A 24,450-nucleotide genomic window follows, 5' to 3' on the forward strand; every position below is an offset into this window, starting at 1 on the left:
GGAACATCACCAGCTCAATATTTACAAATTTAACTCTAAATGAAAGGATCCTAAATTAACGGTTGAATTTTGTAAAATAAGATCCTAGCAAAGGATCTCGTATACGTTGCTTACATTTTAAGGTGAGCGACTATGAATAGTCACATATTTAAAAGAAAATTAATCACAAATGAAAATATACAAGAACCATAGTTAAAGTCAGGAACACGTTCAACCCTCTAACTAATTGTAATGATAGCGTTTTAGTTAGAACAGTACCCTCAAGATTAGCCTGTAATAATCCTCCTCCGACAAGGAGACGTACAATACTCTATAATGGTATGACATAACAATTGTCAATAAAATGTTTCTCAACTATTAGTAGACGATTCTATCATTTGTGAAGATAACAGGAACAGTAAAACGCAACACAAACAAAGTAAGAATGTAGAAATACAGAGCGATCTAGGTCGTGAAATTACACGAACATTTCTTGAATTAGGACCAAAAATTAATAGAGAATTATTTTATGATTGCTTATTAATAGCACGTTTATTTAAATAACAGCTACTATGAACTAGAATCGCCTGATGACAAAGAAGAAGAATTGTTAGGAATGTCTGAAAATACTGATCCCAAATCGAAATATTTATTTGTTGCTTTGACATGTTTACTCTGTTTTTTCAATATTTAATATAGGCCTAAGTAAAAAAAATGTTGTTGGAACAATCTCATTATTACAGGAAAGACACGATGTTGTGCGTTAAAACATTTTGTGATTTTCACGATGTGTTTATATGACATTAACAGTAAAATGAAGGATAGATAGAATAGGGAAAAATTCTCTCCGGCAGCGGGACCCGAACCTGGGTTTTCAACTCTACGTGCTGACGCTTTATCCACCAAGCCACACCGGATTTCAGTTCCCATGCCGGAACGAATCCCTTCAGTTTAAGTTCTACCTCTCAGTTTTTCCTTTGGTGGCCTACCCTCATCTACTGTGTCACAGAATATAATATAATATAATAATAAAATATTAATAATAAAATAATAATAAAAATCTGAAAGTAAAAGCCAGGAAAGCAACCAGTAGACACTTTAAAAATAAGTGCATTTTTACATTCTGGAATAATATTAAACACTTTCTGCAAATCAATAAATTCAATATTTTGAAACCTGTATTATACGACAAAATTATTCCTCAATAACAAGACCAATAGATACAAATTTTTGGGACCAGCAAGGTGTTACAGGAAATTATGACAAATCGATATGCTTGATTAGTAGGAGATGGTCAGTATGACTCCTCTGACTTTTCACTGAAGAGTTTATTTGAAGGTTTCTTTTAAACAAAAAAAAAAAAAACATAGTCCAAAAAATGCAAATTTGATATATTAAGCATGTAGTAAGCGTATTGTAACGGCAATGTACTGAATTAGTTTTTAGTGAAAAAATCACTATTGTCTTATTTTACAGGATTGGAAATTTTCAGTAGTTTTCATAAAACAACCATAGTCCGAAGACTTTTTTTTTTGTGAACACAGAGATTAAGGATGTATGAAAATAAGGTGCTTAGGAAAATATTTGGGGTTAAGAGGGGTGAAGTTACAAGAGAATGGAGAAAGTTACACAACGCAGAATTGCACGCATTGTATTCTTCACCTGACATAATTAGGAACATTAAATCCAGACGTTTGAGATGGGCAGGATGTATAGCACATATGAAAGAATCCAGAAATCCATATAGAGTGTTAGTTGCGGAGTCAGAGGGAAACAAATATCTTCGGGGAGACCGAGACATAGATGGGAGGGTAATATTTAAATTGATTTGAGGGCGGTGGGATACTGTGGTAGGGATTGGATTAATGTTGCTCAGGATAGGGACCGATGGTGGGCTTATGTGAGGGGGGCAATGAACCTCTGGTTTCTCTACACGCCATTTGTAAGTAAGTTCACTCATATTATACACGTACTTGAGAAGAAATATGTCTGAATACCTCCAAACTCTAGTTCTGGAGATGTTTTACACTTTCTCCCTGTGTCTGGTTTTATGTGTTCCTATAAGAAAAAAGGCTAATGGTATCGTATCTGTAGAGCATGCTAGTCTTCTTATCGATCTGTTGCTTCCAGTCTATCTTTATGGGAATTCCTTGTTAAAATACTGGCAAATGACGCTGTTTTGTGTGCTGGCACAGCATTCTGAAAGACATTCGAAGTATGTCTCAAGAGGTAGTTCTGAAAACAAGTCAATGAGAGATTTTTTATTAAACTGTAGATATAGGCCTATGGCTGCCGCTAAAATTCCTTGATAAATGTACTTACTTACTGGCTTTTAAGGAATCCGGAGGTTCATTACTGCCCTCACACAAGCCCGCCATCGGTCCCTATCCTGAGCAAGATTAATCCAGTCTCTACCATCATATCCCACCTCCTTCAAATCCATTTTAATATTATCTTCCCCAAAGGTCTTTTTCCCTCATGTCTTCCAACACTCTATATGCATTTCTGGATTCGCCCATACTTGCAACATGCCCTGGCCATCTCAAACGTCTGGATTTAATGTCCCTAACTGTCAGGTGAAGAATACAATGCGTGCAGTTCTGTGTTGTGTAACTTTCTCCATTCTCCTGTAACTTCGTCTATCGTAACAAAATCCAACAGTTATACAGCTTACCCAATGGGGATTTTCTGAAGCTCGGGAGGTTCGGTGTGCCTTATGGCGATTCACTACTCTATTGTTATTATATATTCTTTCATGTGTTCATAAAACTTTAGACATCTATTTAACCACTACTTCAAAAGTAAAATCCAAACATCTCTAAACTGTATCTCTAAGACCCTGCACTAAATGCAGCTTGAATGGATGCGATTTATGCTGTTTTAAAGTGTGATATACTCAACTTTTCAGTGTACCTATGTGTTATAGTGTTACATTTACTAGCAAAACCATTTGCATAATCAAGGATATAAGTTCATTCAGCTATAGGATGCAGTAATCTGTTATAAATTAATGTTTCAAAATTACTTTTTCCTCCTAAGTACATATTTCATTAATTTGATGTTAAATTATTTTTCCGGGGAAGTCTTCAATTATTCTTCCCGTTGGCTTCTGTTATCTTTTTCAAGATAGGTTCAATGTTCACCTATTCTAGTACGTCTAACTTCTGATGTAATCTAGTAGAACGTATATAGTTGACCTTCTCATAAGGTTTTTCCGCTTCATTTCCATAGGCTAGGACAAACCAAGCTAGGATTATAACTTTCGTTTTATATGGGTAGGTAACATATTTTATATTATAAGAATCTATGTGTTCGCACATGTTGGCATTGTATTATTTTCAACAGAGGGCCCGGAATTGAGTTCATTGAGAATACTTTGCAGAGATCGATTTTTAGTTTCTGGCAAATAAAAGATAGTAAATATAACCGCAAACAAACAAAAAACAGCAAAAAGCCATAACGACCCGTGAAGGTAGAGAGTTATTGTAAGATACGGAAAAATTTTAGTTGAAAGGAAAGAAAAAACTGATATGAATACATTGGCTACAATCATTCCCAAACCACGTGCCTCGGGTCTGAAAATCTCAGACAACACAACATAGTAAATGTTGAACGGACCTGCAATCGCCAGACCACAGTACAAAGAGATGCATATTACAGGTAGTAACCCGGCAGAGGAGACGTCTATCCCAAGTGACTTCAAGTATGAGTACACTCCCAGCGATACGAGGAGGATGGCCATCAAGGCGTTCGTGCTTATGAGGAAAAATTTCCTTCCTAATCTATCGGATGTGAAACATGTTAACACTGATCCTGCCAGACCCGCGAAACTGGCTATGAATGAGGCAATGTGTGGAGGCACGTCACCTCCCGTGAGCTCTATAATGGAAGCACAGTAGCTATAAACAACATTCAAACCACCGAATTGCTGAGTTATTGATAGAACAGCAGTGATTATGAGAGCTTTCCTGGTCCCTTTCACAGATAATATTTCTCGTAGTGATGGTTTCTTTCCTGCTTTCTCACTGTCGACAACCGCACTTAATTTTGTCACTTCCTGCTCGGCAAACTGAGTGTCACCTCCGCGTAACCACACATATGAATCAAGTGTTTCTTTTGTCTTCCCCTTCTCAAGTAAGAACATTGGAGATTCGGGCATAAAAAAGAATGATAAGAGAAAAACTAAAATAAAACTGGCACATACAAGTGCAGTGTTCATGACGGACAAGTAAGTCCCAATTACGTACACCAATATTATTCCGGTGTGCTTCAGAACTCCTCGGATTACGCCCAGTCTACCTCTCATGTCGTCCTGCGATGTCTCTCCTATATATAACGTGCCGATCACCGCCGTTCCAGACAGGCCCATGCCTAGAATGAATCTTCCTATGCAGAAGATGGCAATGCCATTCCCAAAACTGATGCATAGCCAGCCGAGTGCAAACGAAAGAGCGGTGAAGTATCCTGTAGATTTCCGACCGAAGTTTTGATTGATGTAGCTATGGAATGGAGTAGCGACTAGTCCTCCGAGATACGGGAGTGATCCCAGCCAGGACTCCTCGTCAACTGTGATGGTTCTTCCGCCAAGGATACTCTCGTCTTCTCGAAGCACCGGTAGCGTGGGCGATGGCCAACCAATAGTTAAACCCGTGGATAGGTAGAGGACGTTCACTGAAACCAAAAACGTCGAATAAAATTGAAATGAACATTAAAGTGGTTTTATAAAACAGTCTAAATAATGAGGTCCGTTTTGAATATCTCTCTTTTTTGCCTATAGGCCTACGTTAGGCTAGGATAGAAGACGAATATTACATTGCGTATACTATAAAAGATAAGAACGAAATCTTTACTTCAGGATATTTCCACGTGGACGTATGTGCCATACCATAGTGTAGGCCTACTATTTAATTTATTGTATATCATAAATGTTACATCATCGTTGTAGCTTTTGGATTTGGGACATAAGAAGTAAATATATATATATATATATATATATATATATATATATACTTAGAATACAATTATTAATACATAGTAAGTAGATTAATTCAATTTGCAAGCATAAACAAATTCATCGGTTGAGTAGAAGGTATGAATAAGGAGAAATATACTCATCTTTACGACAAAACTCTTAAAAAAACGATTATGTTCTGTGGACAAAAAAAAAACTGAAGTGTATAAAATTAGAGTAGTTTATGTGGACCAAATAAAGTTTAAATAATCAAGTAATAGACTACAATATTGCGATAGAATACTGCATCAAGTTTCCTTATATTTTAATCTTATCTCAATCCTCGATTCACTCAGGAGTTGCCGTAATGGCATTATAGTTTTGTGTCCATCTCGAGAAACTACCTACACTTTCAAATAGTGAAGAAATTATTCATATCAGTTAAGTAGATCTGAGATTACTTCATACAAACACACAAACATTCCCTGTATATTAATATTGATAAACATTTATACATTCTCATCATAGAATATAATAATAATATTGATATAAAAATAATGTTAAATGAATAATATTCTCCGTTTGTTGTGTGCAAGGTCGCCTTAAATACATGGAGTTATTTGTTTTCATTTCATTATAGCCTATTAGTCTGAAGCAGCAATGATAAAACGCATTGTTATTTTAAAGCCCGTGTGCCTCGTTAAATATCAGTCCTATCAAACTTTTGCATAGAATAAAACTTATCGGAAACCATTTTTAAAGAAACTTTTGTTATGCAACGGTTCCACTCCTCCCTCTATCGCTAAACAGGAACGCTCTGTATATTCATAAAGAAATAGATACATTCTGTTACAAGCAAACCCACGTAGATAAACACACATAATTCCCTAAAGATACAGATACATTAGAAATATACAAATACACAAACTTAATTCCATGACTGCATTCATTACCTATTAAAGCTACGTACAGTTGTCGAAGCCTTCCTACTATGTCTTGCCTTAAACTGAAAAATGTTACACATTTCATAGCCTAGCTGAAGTGAGTGTTCACTATCGCAAAACTTGCTCTCGTGTGAGTGATGACACCACAATTTTAAATGTCAACTGTATGATAATACCAGGTTTTACCGTGGCTTGGAGGCATATGTGGGTTACAGACTGGTGCAAACAATAGATTAATGAAATTGTAAAATGCGTGGAAATTTTTATTCAGTACAAAAATAAGATAAGTTCCAGCCTTTCTCAATATAGCCTACGGCGTAATCCTATAATCTTTTTTCTCATGCCAAGAGAAGTTTTATGTGCACTATTGTTTATTTTGCCATACTACCTATTAGGCATAATCGTCTTGAATTTCATTGTTCCATCAAATCTAACTTTATGAGCGCAGTACAAGACAAAATCGTTATGTGGTTCCAAGGCAAAATGTGATGATATTTCTTTCAGCAGTTACCAGGAGCATTTAAATTTTGAAGGACCGCATAAATTCATAAGTCATATTTCATAACAACGTGTGAGAGACAAAAATAACAGAGACATGGAATAGGTGACCATTTTGTACTGTATGTGGAACGTAAACAGCGGCGCTGCGATTTCATGTTGTTACTCTGTGGGAGAGGGAAAGACATGGCCTATGTCTAGAATAAGAGAGCGATCGTACTGCCTAGGTGACGTAAGCAGCGGCGCTCTGTGTAGTAGAAGCAACTGCCGTTCCAGAAACAGAATGGTCGGGTAATATCACAGTCTAGTACATACAGTCACGAAGCTTGGGATGATTTTTTGCATTTCTCGAGATAGTTTCTAGCCGTTTGGAGCACTGTGAGTACTAAACGACATTTCATACAAGTTGAGAGGATGCGAAGGCATTTCTTTCCCCTTCTACTTGCCCCGAGTCCGTCAGTGACAGACTGGTAGCTGTTACCTCTTATACCTGCACCCCCCAAGCTGTATACACTAGCAAATAAAATATTAAATAAAGTACATAAGTGAATATAAAATACAGTGTCACATATGTTTGACAATTACATGTTAGAGTATATTTTTGTGTAGTTCTTACAATATTTTCAACTAATAATTAATGACATTTAGGAATGTTAGTTTGTATTACGAAGTCAGAGGGAGAGCGACACAGTGCAGATTGTCCAATTGTGTATGCTGTAGAGTAACAACTAGCGGCGGAGAAAAAATGTATCTTCTGTTCTCAGTAGCTTCTTAATGTGCCAGTTAATATGAACAGCAATAAAATTCAATATAAACGTTTAGTACGGACTTTAGAAATATAAAGTAGCGGTAAACACTTTCAGAAATAAAATTTGTCACTATGTTGAAAGTCAATTAGTCGAACGTTAGTAAGATGGACAGTAGCATCTTCCCCTTCACTGATGGTAGAGAGTGTGAGTAGAGGGGAAAGTCTATCAACCAAACTGAGATGGGGTTTAGGAACAATAGACTGTGCCTGTGATCTAATACAGGCCGTAAGGCAGACCATGTGACTCGCTTAACCCCGATCACGTAGGGCGGCGTTTCAACCATATAAATTATTTGGAATGCATAAAGAGTAACATATATTTATCTAAAATGTAGTGCAATTGCATTAATAAAATTTAAAACAATGATTATGAGATATTTCAGACATAATTCACTTGCGAGTTAAGGTGTAATATTATTTTTGGTATGAAAATTTCGTTGTTCATATATGTAATACCTGCCTTTATTTCGATTAAATATTGCGAATTCTTGTACATTAATTTATGCACGATTCAATAATTTTCAGTTGCACCGCACGGATATTTAGATATGTTGAAATCATAGGTTATGTTTACTGTACAGTTGCCCCTTTGTGTCTAATTTTAGTGGTCTCCAATGCTCCTGCTATTACATGTGTATGTCATGTCATATGGAAATTATAGATTATGTTTACTATATTTAACTTATATTCCTATATTCGCAATTATACATTATAATTAAGCATAATGTCATGTATAATACCCCGCACATTCAATTTGTCTGTATTTTAATACTACAATTGAGTACTGAATTATTGTATTTATCTACTACCTAAGAGACGAAGTAACACAATCGTACGTACACTAATTTCATAGGAGTTGTATGGTAAATTTTCTACAGTTAAGGAAGGTAGACGTGCTAAATTAAAATCACAATATAAATTCTTTTTATAAACCTCAAAATAGCTTCCATTCTAAACTTAAAATATTGCTGCGAACAGATTATGTTAACATGTAAAATTCTCTTCACATTAAAATAACACAGTTTTGTAATTGTTTCTGCAACATATTATGCAACAAGAAGTAAACGGAACTTATGGACACATTACACTAAATAAAACTTAGCAATGATACGCAATTAAGTTATAATATAATACTTCTCTGAGCTCCATACACTAAAATAGAAAACCCGAACATAGATTACGGCCTGGCATGGACTGTGCCGTATTTCGCATTGTTGTGAAAAGTTGTGTAAACTGTGAAATTTCGTTATCGGTTGTAATAACTGTAAATGGCTAAAATACAATAATTTGAATAATAATATGGGTCAAGGAGACGTTTGTAGTACTATAAATTGTAAGAAAAAGAGGTCAGAGTTATCCTTCTTCCGAAAGACCCAGGAAGATGAGTTTATAAAATATAATATATACTTTATGAAAATAATGTATAAACCTTATGTATTTCATATTTCAATAGCGGAAGGAAGGTGTTAATTTCGAAAGTACAATGCATTTTATCGTCTGCTAGAGAAAGGGTCCTGATGGTTAGCAACTATCTATGGATATTTATTAAGTATTGAGCTTCGTGACTATATACTAGACTGTGATAATATGTCATCTTTTGCAACAGTAACCATACTATCAGAACGAACAACATTACGCAAAATCTCATTTTCGCCAAAAATTGAATATCATCTTTTGCCTTGGAACCACAGAATTGTACGTAAAAATTGTGTCTTCCCTGGAGGAACAATTTTAAGTGTCCACAGTTTTCCATAATATTTAAAAGAGGAGTAAGATCCATCGATAATGTCCAATTACTGTGGAAACATAATATTACAACATGTATTGTATATGTAATTTTCATCATGTTTATGAAGCAATTAAGTACAATAATTGTATATAGGCACTCATAAAATACAGGATGTAAGGGGCATAAGTGCCGTCCTTTCCACAGTAGTCGGGGACGGTCTACAGGATCAAAAAATGTCACAGTATAGAGAACATACAGTAAAGACACCTAAGCCATTTCGTGGGAACAAATTCTGAGCGCGCATGTCACGAAACCGGGTGTATTATCTGAAACCTCCACCAGATGGTTCTCCATCTACGACAAGACTGGCATAATTTAATATTAACTGAGAAGATTTATTACTCATCTTTTAACAATATGAAAGACATGAGGCAAAGGAATGGCAACATAATCATAATAATAATTACTTCTGTATGTAAACATCATGAAAATATTCACTAATTGACGCTAATTTTAAAGTCACTGGTAGATGCTTATGCTGGTAACGTTATATTGAACCATTAGCTACATACATCATGACATTCGTTTCGATGAAGTTACGACGTCAATAATGGATATAATAAAATTTTGTTGACTAGCTAATAACATTATATTAGTGATGGATATAATTTCATACCAGTAACGTTATACTTAGGCCTACATGATTATTCCTATTATTGACTAATATTTTGTATATTGATATTGATTGTGGTTTCCAAATTGGAATTAACATACACATTAAAATTTCTAACTGTATCGGTTGAATAGAATGTCTCTAAAGAGGCTACTGTAAGTGAAAGAAAACATAACCTCGGCTACATAATAATTACCCCATTACGTTGGTGTATAGCTAGCCCTTGGATCTAGCTATGAAAGAGTGATTGAAAAGAGACAAAAATTGATATGAGCAATGACTCTTGCCAGTGTAGTAACATGCCGTAGTTTGAACTCCGTGAGTGCGTTATTTCCTGGATCCGAGGCTTGTATAGAGATAAGTAATTAGTATGCGTATGAAAGAGTTAAAGAATGTCAAAATTTACTTACATAGCCTAATGATTTTTGCTCATATTAATAAGCCAACTTTGTAAGGGAATTATTTTCTGAGTTCGACTCTTACAAACTTATAAGACGTAATTAGGGTTTGGTGTAGGCTCTTGTGTCTAGCTATGGAGTTGAGAATTTGTATTACTGACTACAAAAAATCCTTTACGAGAATGGAAGAAGGTAAGAATTTGTTAATTCAAATGTGCTACTACAATATATCTTTTACGAAAATGGAAGAAGGTAAGAATATTGTAATTCAAACGTAGCCTATTACAGCAAAGGAAAAGTGAAAGAAGTTACCGGAATTTAACTGATGCCAATTAAGCATTGTCCTCCAACTGCAGCACTCCATAATGAATTACGTAGTTATGTGATAAAAGTTGCAATAGATAATTATTATTAGGCCCTCTTTTTACACCTGGTAATTAGGCCTACAATTAGTAGCCTACATCGGATATATACTGAACACATTTTTAATTATAACAGGTTATCTCGAATTTTTGTTTATTTATTAAATGTTCCCCTGATGTATGTATTTTACAACAAATTGTGATCCAAGATGAAATGCAATGGATATGAAGAAACAGAATAAAACGGTAAGCACTTCGCTAATATTATGTTTTACTTCAATCATGAACGCTGCAATTTTATATATATTTTGAAAAGAAAAAGTGAATTTTCATTAGATCTACATAATAAGACATAAATATCACTACAGAACAAAGGCGTAATTACAACAGTTAATACAAAATTTCATTCTGAAAGTTTAGCATGTCTGAACAGCTGATCGCTGAAATCAGCTGTTAGCTCTGCCGATACTAGCGACATGGTTGGATTTATTGAGAACTAGACCTGAGCTTGATTTTAGTACCAGCAACATCAAAGGTGCCGACAAGAGTTGTCTCTACTGTATCTTCTTTATACTGTGAAAATGTCCATACAACATAGAGTCAAAACTTGACAGTTTTCCCAGAAAAAAAATATTTCTTCTCTTATTTTTTTTCGCCTTCTACTGCTTATATCGTTAGTAAAATTACGAAAACAATTACATCAGTAGGTATATCTAGCAAAGAGTTAATATTAGTTTAAATGCATATTCGTTTGTTCTATTACGTTTTCGTTAAATTAAATAAAAATGCATGCTTAAATTTGTTAATATTCCGGCGTGAGAGACTCGGCAACGTGTTCAGCAGGTAGCATTCTGCACAGACGTAAGTACGAGTCAGCTGAGTTCAAGCTCTTTGTCCATAGGTCTACAGCAGAGCGGATGACAGTTCAGTACAGGGTGTTCGAAAAACAACTTATAATGTCATTTACATTTTAGGAATATCATATGTTATTAATTTATGGAGAAAGTCATAATTCAAGTGAGGCAAGAAGGATGTACCGTCAACGTTTTCCTCAAAGAAGGTTACCTAATCGGCGAACTTTTGTAGCAATTTCGCAACGATTTTTAGAAACTAGGAGTCTCTTACCCCATTTCGAAAATCACACAACCAGAAATTTGTTTAAAAATGTTACTGATTTACGGAAGTGGGAGAGATTAAAATGTTGCATTAGAAAAAAAATTTCGTGTGATTTTTTGCAGAAAACCATCACTGTTTATTTTTTAGACGTATAATAAAAAATGGAGCAATATCGTTACATAAACTGTACATTTACCATAATGTTCTAATAGTGGGATTCAAAGTTTGTATATGCTGTTCGTTTTATGTAAACAACAGTGTTGTCATGGTCACTCCTGCATTAGAACAGAGAATCTGTTTTGTACAGGTATGTCTGCTCCCGCTTGAGCTGTACTGTGCACTTTTAAACCCCCTCCTCCCCGCTTGAGCTGTACTATGTACTTCTAAACCCCCTCCTCCCCACTTGAGTTGTACTGTGTACTCTCTAAACGCCTTCCTTTCCATACAGCAACGTTGCAAAACGTATATTATTGTAAAGTTTAATAATTCGTTAAATATTGCAATTAGAAATAAATTGTAATGATATTTTTTCTTCCTTATGACATGAATTCAACAGTTAAAATAATGACACTTATACCCCTTACACCCTGTATACTCGTAATACATTGACAGGAAATCATCATCATCATCCTCATCATCATCATCATCATCATCATCATCATCATCATCATCATCATGTAGCTTCCAAGAAGTTGGGCCACATACTAGAGATCGAGAAGACTCTTCAGATGTTTTCCAGGATTTCTTGTACCTTCCGGGGTGTAATTATTTAGTAATATAGGATATATTTTGCGGGGCATCCTGTTGACATGCTGTATCCACTTTGACTTATAATTTAAATTTTGTTCAAAGGCTGATGCCATTCTCAATTCTTCCAAAATTTCTGTATTTGTTTTGTAGTCGTTCTGCTGTTCTTCTTAAATATTTCATTTCTGCCGCACTTAATCTTGATTTATCTTGTGCATGGGTGGGCAACTCGTACTCCCAAGGCGCTAAAAACCTTGGCACAAAAAATCACACACCGAGGCAGCCGCTGCAGTTACAAGCCGCCAATCACTGTAGACGCAAGCGAACCAACAACCACTCGTGTTGCAAGGCCCTCGTACACTGCATCTAGCACAGAGTTTGTTCTACCTGACTGAGTTTGTTCACAGTTTGAGAGCACGAGTTGCCCACCCATGATCTTGTGCCTTGGCTGTCCAGTTTTCACAACAGTAGGCTATAGTAAAGTCGGAAGAGCCAATACGTTATACAGGGACATCATTTTATTTTTACTTCAATTTTTATTGTACCTGAGATTTTGAATGTACTTCACTCCCACCCCTTCTATACCTTATTTTATTTCAAGGAGTGCAGTTCGGTGGCTTATTTGAACACCGAACTGCACTCCTTGAAATAAAATAAGGTATACTAATGAAGTTCAACCGTCCTCCATACAGATCCAAGACAGCATATAGAGTCATAGTAGCCTTACGCTCATAGTAAACAGCACGTTCCAAAAATATGTTCGCGTTTTCCAGTGACGAAAGAGCTTTCAATATTGAATCATTTTCGCACAGGTACTGTCGTCTATTTGCCTACGTCGTATCCCGGTTTCTCCCACCAGCTTTTATTCGCCAGCTAGTGACTGTGCTGTTTTAGCTCTTTTCTGTGAACATTAATTTCTGTTAGGAATTGGACATCTACGTAATATTATACAACTGTTTAAAATAACTTAAATAAAGGGGCCTCGTTAAGTAATTAACAGTCACGTGATTTCCTCCCTTTCTACGACCCTACGACATAACCACTTGGACGGACAGTAGATAGTATGTCTGAGTAATTTTATCTTTTCGGATCGGGCAGAAGTGAAGATTGAATTTACAGTACGTATGGTACTCTTTTATAGAGTAGGTACAGAATTATTTCAACATGAGTTACTAGTACGAAGGACGAACCTGGTAATTGGAATTAGGTACAGTAGAACCTCTATTATCCGTTGTAATGAAGGGGATGGACTGAACGGTTGATCGAAAAATCGGATAATCCGTACTATGGAAGATTTTGTAATTTCCTCCGTGGTCTTGTATTTGACTCGCTAGGTAGTGGATCAGAAGTTCACTAATAAAGTCTGGTTGTCAACGACGGTTTTTTAAGGGGCAAGGAAGCCCTTTGTAATGAGTCTCAGGAAAGATAGAAATAAAGAAGGTCTCATGTTGTAGATTTACATACTTTTTACACTTTATTCTTGTTTTTTTTATTAAATCGCGCAGTTGTAACTCCAATCTCGTATTCCGATACGAGATGAGCTACAATTTCTCTTTCTCAAACCATTAAATTATTTACATTTCTTTTCGATATTTAGCACAACACGTTTTCTGTTAACACCCGTGGAAGACATTTTATATACAAGTTACATTATAGAACGGCAACTCGAACAGTCGACAATGCTATGTAACGATAAGGCTTGTAATAGCACTCTCTAGCAAAAACATATGTAGAACCTACTAATATGACGTACAAAACAATACTTCATATAAGTTATTTCTTTCTGAAGAAAAAAGAGCGAGAAACAGAGTCGGATAATCCGCCAATTGGTTAATAGGGTGACGGATAATCGGGGTTCTACTGTACATTAGTATATAGTGCGATAATATGCACATTAGAACTGAAGCCTGTATCGAAATGAACGGCCACTATTTTACAAAAATGTGTTTAAATATACATAATTATTATGATTATTTTTCACTTTAACTTCATTCTCTATATTGTACGTTAATGTGCTGTAGACAGTAGGCTATAAAATACACTGCATAATGAATACGTCCGCATGGACAGCTCAGTTCGTGCGTAAAAAACACTTATTATTAATACAGTACTCTATTTTGATTAAACAAAAACCTAATGAAAATGATCAAACTCAAAAGCGCAATATTTCCTAATTTACGTAAATAGATTAACTACTTTTTCCCTCCTATACCTAGTAAAGTGATTTGTTTGTATATTACGCCAGTATCATCGAACTCCAGCCGAGGAAGGTGGTAGCAAAAGGCGTTGATCCAGAGGTATAGGCAAGTTAATATTAAAAATGTTAGTAGAAATAAAATGATGTCTATGTACAATCTTATCCTGGTGTTAGTTAAAGTTTGTTGTGATTTAAACATATTGTTAATGGCACCAGTAACCTTTATGAAATTGTTTATTCTATGATTAATAAAAAATTCAGTTTCATATTACCTAAATATTTAAACTGATTTATCTGTTCGATAATTTGGTTATTTATGACAATTTTTCTTCCTGTCGGTGACTGATCTTTAAATGCAATTGACTTTGTTTTCTTTATAGATATTGTTAAGTTGTATTCTTGTATTATTTTTGTAAGTGTATATTTTGCTTTTTGTAGATTATCTTACGAATTGGATATTACAACCAGGTTATCTGCAAATAATAGAGTTGTGAGTTATTTATTGTATAAAATTGAAATTCCAATGAGGCCTATATTTTGTCTGTGCCATTTTGCAATAATATCGTTTAGGCCTAAATATATATTGAATAACGCTGGAAGTAATGAACATCCTTGGCGTACTACTTTATCTATAGCAGCGATGGGGAACGAACAAAATCAGCAACTTACTCACTCCACATCTAAAACAGCAAGGTCAGGCGTATTTCGTCGTTTCCGGTTTGATCGTTTACAAGGCGAGGCCAAAGCTATGCAGTGGCGTAACCCAGTAGAAACGCGATGTAATAGTTGTGTTGTTGTACTCCTGACCTAAACTAATAGAGTACTGATAAATTTAATGTTAATAGAACGAAACAAGCGTTTACATCTTAGTAATTAAAATGTATTTACGTAAATAGGACGAAAATAATAATTGTGTTACTTCATTCGGTAAACAGATCGAATTAATAATGAACAAAGTAAATAGAATGCAAATACTTTTCTTGCAACAGATGAACTGATAGCACCAATACTGCAATTAACAAATATCCTATATGAATAATGTTACTAAATAATAATAATAATAATAATAATAATAATAATACTTTATTGCCAGAACAAAGATACATATTGATTTTTTATACAAAAACACTCTAGCACCCCCAGAAAAAATAAGTTACATAATCGTGTTCAGGGAGCATTCCACATAATGTTTGACATTTTATTAAATAACAGAATAAAACATAAAAAGGAGAAGAAGAAAAAGAAAAAGAAAACACAGATATATCACATTAATTGAACTTTAAATTTTCTCCGTTAACAGCAATTTTTAATTGATTTTTTTAATAAGGAGCATTAGCAAATTGTATGTTTAGAAATTTAGCTATTATCATATGTTATAAAACCTTGGACCGAAGTTGTTACTCCCTTCCGAGAACACCTAAATTTCTCTGCTATATGTTTTGAGAAACGATAACTAACACGAAGTATGTTTGTTGCTAAACAAACTGAAGGTGGCTCGTCTTTAGTTTTTAATGAATGTTTTAATTCTTCCAATTTCTTCTTGCGGGATGGCTGTGTTTAAAAAGGACATAAATTAGCGTTTAATCTGTAAAACGACTACACAAAACCGTCACGATACAGTAATATCAGGATTTCTGTTATAAGCATGTCACCACGATATAAATACAAATACAAATATTTATCTGCCAAATTCCTCTCACTATAATTCTATTCATGGAGGGATTTAAAATGCCGGAACATACTAAACAAGGAACAGAATACCTCCTTGTTGCACAACAAACACAATGCTTTGTTATTTCGAGGAACACAAAAGTACTTATATTCCCATTCATCTTTGTAAACGTATCTTTTTACTTTGCTGTGGGACGATTCCACCACTGATACTTACAAACTTCTTGTGACAGAGTGGTCGGAAACAGATATAGTGCTACGTTTACACGGCGACAGTTTAGAGAAGAGAGCTAGAGATTATAGCTGAGTTTCACCGTGTAAACGGTTGTGAGAGCAGGTATCTCGTTGACTCTAATATCTCGCCGTGTAAACACCCTGAACAGAGAACTCGCATATTCTGTCAGCTCTCATTATAGCTACTCTAAATTAGTCAGCTAAGTTGAGCTTTTTCATTAACTCTCGCGACTCTTGCGTACGAGATTATACAAGCTTGCGCATAACTCTTGAAATACAGGTCTAAAGTAATATTCATGCTACGTTTGCACGGCGATAGTTCAGAGCGAAGTTCTGAAGAATCATGAGAGATCTCTAACGGAGTGTTTACACGGTGACAGAATATGGCTTCTCTAAACCCATTAGCGAGCTCTCATGAGATTTATATAATTCTAAACTCTAAGTTACTCTCCGGACCGTTTACATGGTGCAGACAGTTTAGAGTGAGAGAAAGTGTTGAGAGAGAGAGTATTTAGAGAAGAATAGGCTGGTCAGTGCGTTTTTATGACATCATCACCCATCTAACTTCTGAGCAGTATGTCAGCAGTTGTGTAACCTGACCGCGCATAGCACTTGCGTTACTAATATTGTTGGGTGAGTAATTATTTATTTATTCGTATAGAATACTATAATTGCAAGAAGGACGGAGTTGATAGTCTTGATCAAAAATGTGCGAATTATAGCTCAAGTCGGCACACATGTAATTTACATTCTATGAATCAGAGATGCATGAAAATAGTACCAATGGTAAGAGAAACTCAAAAAGTTTAGTTGTGTTAACATTGTTTCCCTACTTGATAACACGCCTCATAACAGTGCATATAAACTAATTTGTTCATTGTTGGGGCGAAATGGCTGCTATAGACGACAGAAGAGCTTAATTTTCATGTGAACCAGTCGGTTATTAATGTGCAAAAGCATTACCGAACAAAGTTTGGTGCAGATCTACCCAGTGGGCCTAAAATCCGTTAATGGTACACAGATTTAAAGGCACGATTCTTCGCAAGCGGTTGCGACTCCATTCATACCTACTACAGTTGCTGCAAGCCCTAATACCAGAGGACAAAGTGCTACGAAGAAATTTTTGCACAAGTATGTAGACTTTTCAACATTCTGGTAAGGTGAACAGACATAACCTCAGAATCTGAAGATCGGAAAATCCGCGTACCTACGTGGAACTTGACTATAGGCTTGATGTGTGCCGTGTTACTAAGGGGGGGAAACATTGAACATCTTTAAGTCAAGAAACTAAACGTTTGGAGTTCCTCTTTCCATTGGTACTATTTTCATGCACCTCAGATTCATAGCACGTAAATTACATGTGTTCGAAACCGGAAAGGTCTTTTGTAGGAACCCCGTATAAAGACAATTTTCAGGCTTCCTGATGAAAGAAAGGCAACGGATGCAGCTGAAGAAGTGGTTCTTGAGAAGAAGAAAAAGAAGAAGAAGAAGAAGATGTGCTTTGTGCCCCCCAAAATTAAAGAGGAAAAAAAATATATTCTTGCTACAAGGGCCAAAGTCCAATTTACCTCCAATGTTAAAAAAGTGTGCAGAATTTGCGATGAAAATTACTGATTGCGTTTAAGCTCCTCAAAAGAGACCGACTGTTCAAAGAAAAAAAAAACAATTTTTCACTTAACATTGCTCATCTTTCATTATAATATTGTGTTTATAATGGTTCCACTAATACAGTGTAATAAGTTGTGCCTATTTCGTTTTGTTAAATTATAACTGTATTCTTGTTCACAGATACCGGTACAGACCCCACTGTTATGTGATTTGTTTGTAATGTACTAGGTGAGCGTTATTATTATTATTATTATTATTATTATTATTATTATTATTATTATTATTAATATAATACATTATCAATAACATTAAAGGAATATAGAAAATATTCCACATCAAGTGAATGGTGATAATTGCACAGTAATAATAATAATAATAATAATAATAATAATAATAATAATAATAATAATAATAATAATAAAATAATGACAACAATAATAATACTATGATTGAGGAGAAGGGAACACACTGTGTTACTTTTCCCCATTGCTGACCTATAGTGATTTTGTCAGAGAACTTTGACTTACAATCGAAATATTTTCGTTATGAGTATATTAAACAATCGCATTTAGTAAAAGAATTGAAATATCTTTGATTATATTTATAATATTAAATAGAAGTCCTCTGTGCACACAGTCAAAAGCTGTTTCGTAATCCATAGATAAAAAGTTGGTTTTCAGATTGAATTATTGTCTACGTTTTTCAATTAATAATAAAAGTCCACACCTGTGGAGTAACGGTTAGCGCGTCTGGCCGCGAAAGTAGGTGGCCCGGGTTCGATTCTCGGTCGGGGCAAGTTACCTGGTTGAGGTTTTTTCCGGGGTTTTCCCTTAATCCAATATGAGCAAATTCTGGGTAACTTTCAGTGCTGGACCCCGAAATCATTCCACCTGCATTATCACCTTCATCTCATTCAAACGCTAAATAACCTAATATGTAGATAAAGCGTCGTAAAATAACTTACTAAAATAAAAAATAATAAAATGTTAGATTTGTGCATGAACGATCTCGCCTAAATCCATGTCGTTCCTCAGTTAAGCACTGCTCTGAATATGTTTGGAGTTTGAAGTTAAGTATTTTTGGGTAGATTTTATAGTGACTATTGAAAACACTATTCCTCGATATATTTTTTTCTTCTATCACATTTTCTATAAAGGGGTATGACAATTGTATTTCGTCACTCATTAACTTTGTTTAAAAATGTTAGTAATCTAATTTTAACTCTTCTGGAGCATACTTCTATAATTCTACACAAATTTTGTCTTCCCTGCGCTTTTGCCATTTTTTATGTGTTTCAAAACTGTGTATACAGGTTGTTTAAAAAATACGGGGCATAATTTCAGGTATGTATTTCCCACGTGTAGACAATCAAAATAGTTCATTACAACATGTGTCCGGAAATGCTTCATTTCCGAGTTATGGCCTTCACAACATTGAAATTCACCGGAACGTTTTTCTTTCCGCAGGTCGTTGTCATTACAGAAGATGTTCAAAATGTCCACCTCCTGCTTGAATATAGACCTCACATCGATGTCTCATTGACCTGCGAATACGATCCCAAACTCCAGGAGTATTGCGTATGTCCTCAGAAAATGCCACAATTCAATTCCGAAGGGATTCCAAATCAGGCACCGCAGACGAATAAACCAATGATTTTAAATGGCCCCATAAGTAGAAATCGAGAGCGTTCAGATCAGGTGAGCGTGGAGGCCAAGCAATTGGGCCACCTCTACCTATCCATCGATCAGGAAACCTTCGATCCAAGTACCGGCGAGTCGTACGACTGAAGTGTGCAGGAGCGCCATCATGCAAGAAGTAAATGTGTTGACGATTGATCAGTGGAGTGTCTTCTAAAACATGAGGTATGGTATTTTCCAGGAAGTTTGTGTACGCCTGCCCCGTAAGTCTGTTTACAAGTACATGGGGTCCAACTAATCGATCACCAATGATACCGGCCCACATGTTGAGGGAGAACCGCACCTGATGATGATATGGAACAGTTGCACGTGGGTTTTCATACGCCCATACATGCTGATTGTGGAAATTTGTTATGCCATCTCGTGTGAATTGTGCTTCATCTGTAAATAATACTAAGGTAGGAAAGTTCGGATTTTTCACCACACTGCTGCAAGAACCACTGACAGAACCTAACTCGCAGGGTAATCTGCTGGTGACAGGGCCTGTAACGTTGCAAATGATAAGGATACAATTGATACTCTTTCAACAGTCTCCAGACAGTCGTATGAGGAACATTGACTTGCAACGCTACCCTTCGTGTGATGATAGAAGGAGTCATGTTCACAGCCTCCAGAATCTCCTCCTGTACTTCTGGAGTTGTAGATCTTGGTCGTCCCCTTCCCAAACCAGGAGAGTTAAATTTTCCATACTCGCACAGACGGTAATGGAGACGTACAAATGTCTTCCGATCTGGACATTGTCGCTGTGGGTACCTCTCCTGGCACAAACGACGAGTCAGCGCAGCATTGCCGTCAGCCTTACTGTACATGAAGTGTATCTCTGCCAGCTCTTGATTTGAATACATGTCGCACAGTCTAACGCCTACACAACACTGAATGTAATCTTCGCCTCGGAATGAACTGTCAGAGTGCCCTCTTAATGTCTCCTTTGACGGCAACGACCTGCGGAAAGAAAAATGTTCCGGTGAATTTCAATGTTGTGAAGGCCATAATTCGGAAATAAAGCATTTCCGGACACATGTTGTAATGAACTATTTTGATTGTCTACATGGGGAAATACAAAGCTGAAATTATGCCCCATATTTTTAAACACCCTGTATAATTCATCCATAATTATTGCATCTTCTATATTATTATCTGAATGCTCATAATACTTGGGTATGTTTTGGTCATTTTGAAAGGTATGCTATTCCATAAATCTTTATAAAAGTCTAAGAATTTATTTACATCAATGCCACCACTTAATTTTGTAACCCCACACTGGACTTAACTCTGCTTTGGGCTCGTAACTTACTCAGGGGACATCCTTATCCTGGCAAGTTCTCATAGAAAGAAGCTTGACTGATATTCAGATGACAACAAAGCAATGAATAAAGATAAACGATTTAAATATGCTACATGGTTCATCACCTCTGATTGAGATTCTGTCTGATATGTACTGTACATCTGTTTATCAGTCAGTACATCTTACTTGACGATATGTGTCAGAGGAAGAAAAATTGTTTGTATACATCTGAAGTCTGATTAATGTAATATGTTACTATAGGTATCCTACAAGGAAAACTCAGTTCCGACTCCTCGCGGCGCGAATGCTATACCTCTTTTACCCCCTTACAGTAGGCGTGAGAGCATGCTGGGAACGGGACCATACGTCATCTGCGCGAGACAGTCATGCACGCTGCTTTCTGCACACTGAGTTTTCCTTGTCGGATGCCTATAGTCAGCGATTTATGAAATAGAGGGGAAAAGGAACTGGCAACCCTGTCCCATTATCTCCTGGCCTAGTTGCCCCATAAGTGGTGCCCTGTTGATATCACTTGTGAGGTTCAGACCTGTCTTCGGACACTTGACTAAACAACAGCAACAACAACAACAACAACTTTAACAACAACAACAACAACAACATTAAAGAATTGTGGAAAAGAGAAGAAGAGATGGATAGAACCTTAAATGAAAATACGAGTAATATCAAAAGTGACAGAAAATATGCTTAATATGTGACTTCAAATGATCGCTTACTAACACTTGTAATATACAGTGTGAGTCATAAGTATGTTTGGAAAACGCGTGATCGTGCTCCTGGATCAAAAATTAGAATAATTCCTTATATGAAAATTTGACGGGTTCGATTAATTTGTTTCTTTTCTTTGTATAGTTTCGAACTTTTTTGTCGTATACAAGAGGTAATATGAAAAGACTAGCTCCTTGCCTACTGTCCTCCACAGGATCTGTCGTGTTTACTTGTCAGCATAACCTCGCGCGTGTTCTGTCTCAAGCAATCATACATACATACACACAAACAATTCGCGGCAAAAAGAATGGGTCGCTGACAGTTTATAAGTTTCAGATACAAATTTTTGCATGATAGTATCGTCAAAGCTGCAGGCGACATAATTAAAACATTTAACTTTTCTGTATTTTGTTTATTAGTGTGAAGTGTGTTATAATTAAAAAAAAACATAAAAAAGAAAGAAAAAAAGCAGTAGACTTGGAGTTCAAACAATGATCTTGTTTACGTTTTCCGGCCATTTCTGAGCATAAAGGTACATTTAAAGACAATAAACAGGTAAATTACTGATCTTGGGTAGTTAGGCAGACATTGGGTCTATAGGGACCGTAACGCCGTAACAAACGGGTAAATTAAAATATATTCATAGTTAAATATCTTGTTAGTGTTGTAGATGACTTCTTTAATCGGATTTTTAACAGTTAAATGTTTATGTGTTAGCTTATTATCTGGTTTTGTTGTGTCAGTGACAGCCCATGTCATTACGAACAATGGACAGGTAATGTGTTTAAGTATTAACTTTAAAAAGTAGACATTCAAACACGATAAAATCCTATTTCCGAACAAGATGCCTAATTGAGCTTTCTCACATCTGTGCTTTCATCTAGTGCGAGTAAATTACAGACTGGTAAATTTTCCAATTAATTTTGCAATCCTGTTTATCCTACCCTGAATTGTGTTTGGAGACAATTTTATTTTCTTAAAATAGTATTTTCTTCTGGAGAGACCATTTCAGTAAGATCGTTTGAAAGATCTTACAAATTCTACTCATACTTGTGTGAAAGGCTTAGGCTAATGTTGATTTTACAATAGTAGCGAGAACATAACTTAACTATCTGTTCCGCTTATGACATTGAACACTTGTGTCGTGTTGGCTTGTATTTTCTTGTTTTAAACTACTCAAAACATTAGCATGTGTTTGTCTTAAAATAAAAAGATATTATAATTTATTGTGTCAGTATATGCAGTACACAGTGTAAATACATTATAATTTAAACACATTTAGTTTGATAGAATTATTTATAACTAATAGTTTTATACACTTCTTAAAAATAAATGAACTAGCCGTGGGACTGATGCCAGACGGTCTATGGCGAGTCCTCGGCCTCACTTCATTCCATCCACTTCGATCCCATTACCTGGTTGGGTTTCTTCCGATGTTTTCCCCAACTATAAGGCAAATGCCAGGTAATCTTTTGGCGAATCCTCGGGCCTCACCTACTCTCACTACATCTCACCAAAATATTGTAAAAATTGTAGAAAAATGTACGAAATTTGAAGAAAATTGCAAAATAGTGAAATTGTAAAAGTTGTAAAATATTGTAAAAATTGTAATTGTAATTGTAAGCTTTTAAAATTTTGACTTGTTCCAAATCTTAAAGCTTCGTTGCTAATGTACGATCTATGGAATATAATAAATGAAATGAAATGAAATGAAACTACATGTCTAACTTACCTGTAGGTAATTGTACGCATTATAATATTTGTGCCAATCATTTCATGTTGTAATGTAAGACACCCCTTAACAATCTTAGAACAAAAATAAATATTTCCCCAATTAACACAATAGTAATATGCGTTACAGGAGCGGTATGTTGAAGTTTTCATGTTCGAGGAAAAGTTTGAAAAAGCGAAACGTAGTTGAGCTTTTTTAATTTCCGAGACTTGAAAGAAAACATACCGCCAGTGTATCGTTCATTATTTTGTGCGAAGATCGTTTATTACGTACCTGAAAGAGGTATTTCTAATTAGTTGCAATGAAATCTCCATCTTGGTTTCTGTTCAATGACGGCAAATTTGCAAAACAAAAAATCTATCTTCAACATTGTTGCTTTAAAATGTTTTCTGTGTTTACTATACTCCAGCAGGCCGTGATATACGTCTGTTTTTTTTTACCCCAGTCTATAAATGCGAACTTAAAATAAACTGTAAGGTTATGTAATGATTTATTTTTAATTTTAATATTTTAACAATATTATTTATATAACATATTGCAGTAATAACATCGGCATCTGGAATCTTGTTGATTTTTTCACGGCTTCCTTAATCGAATGCAGTAACTTTAGTGGAGTTGTAGAGTTTACTTAATTTTTGCAAATATTTAAAAACAATAATTAACAGTGCAATTTAGGTGAAGTTGCAGTGGTAAGTTTCCAATTTATAATTATTACTATATTGAACGTCTCTAAAAATAATATGTTAAAAGCCTAAAGCAGTAAAATCAATATGTCACTTAAGCGGTAAGAAGAGGGAAATTGTTATGTGTGTTAGGTTGGGAATACTGAATGTGGAATTTTAGACTTTCCGCGGATTGGTTTTGTGCGGAAACCAAGCAAATACGCACGATCTCGCACAAAAGTAATACTTCTCATCCCATTCATCCTTGAATCTACGTTTCCTAAGACTATTTTCATGCTTGGAAGATAATGCTGAACGTTCGAATACTCCGAATAACACGCTGATAATGAAATGGAATGGAATTTACGAGAGCGAGGTACTATGGCCCAGCACTGCGACCTGTTACGATCTATTGCGCTAACCCTCAGGCTAG

The 24,450-nt window shown here is 35.5% G+C and overlaps 1 protein-coding gene across 2 annotated transcripts in view; it reads right to left on the minus strand.

Moving 5' to 3' along the window:
- Positions 1 to 1,059: 1,059 nt before the first annotated feature.
- LOC138706034 (facilitated trehalose transporter Tret1-like) overlaps positions 1,060 to 24,450 on the minus strand; it is a 36,361-nt gene continuing 12,970 nt past the window's right edge. Inside the window, exons 1-2 of one of the 2 annotated variants that reach the window (XM_069834928.1) lie at positions 5,884 to 6,044; positions 1,060 to 4,650 (exon numbers count right to left, since the gene is read on the minus strand). In XM_069834928.1, coding sequence (XP_069691029.1) covers positions 3,284 to 4,650; positions 5,884 to 5,959 — 1,443 coding nt within the window. In that variant the 5' untranslated portion in view covers positions 5,960 to 6,044 and the 3' untranslated portion in view covers positions 1,060 to 3,283. Of the gene's footprint in view, positions 4,651 to 5,883; positions 6,045 to 24,450 lie in introns of those variants that run through there. The other variant, XM_069834927.1, reaches the window with a different exon arrangement.

The sequence above is a fragment of the Periplaneta americana genome, chromosome 9 (genome assembly GCF_040183065.1).
Source record: "Periplaneta americana isolate PAMFEO1 chromosome 9, P.americana_PAMFEO1_priV1, whole genome shotgun sequence".
Lineage (NCBI taxonomy): Eukaryota > Metazoa > Arthropoda > Insecta > Blattodea > Blattidae > Periplaneta > Periplaneta americana.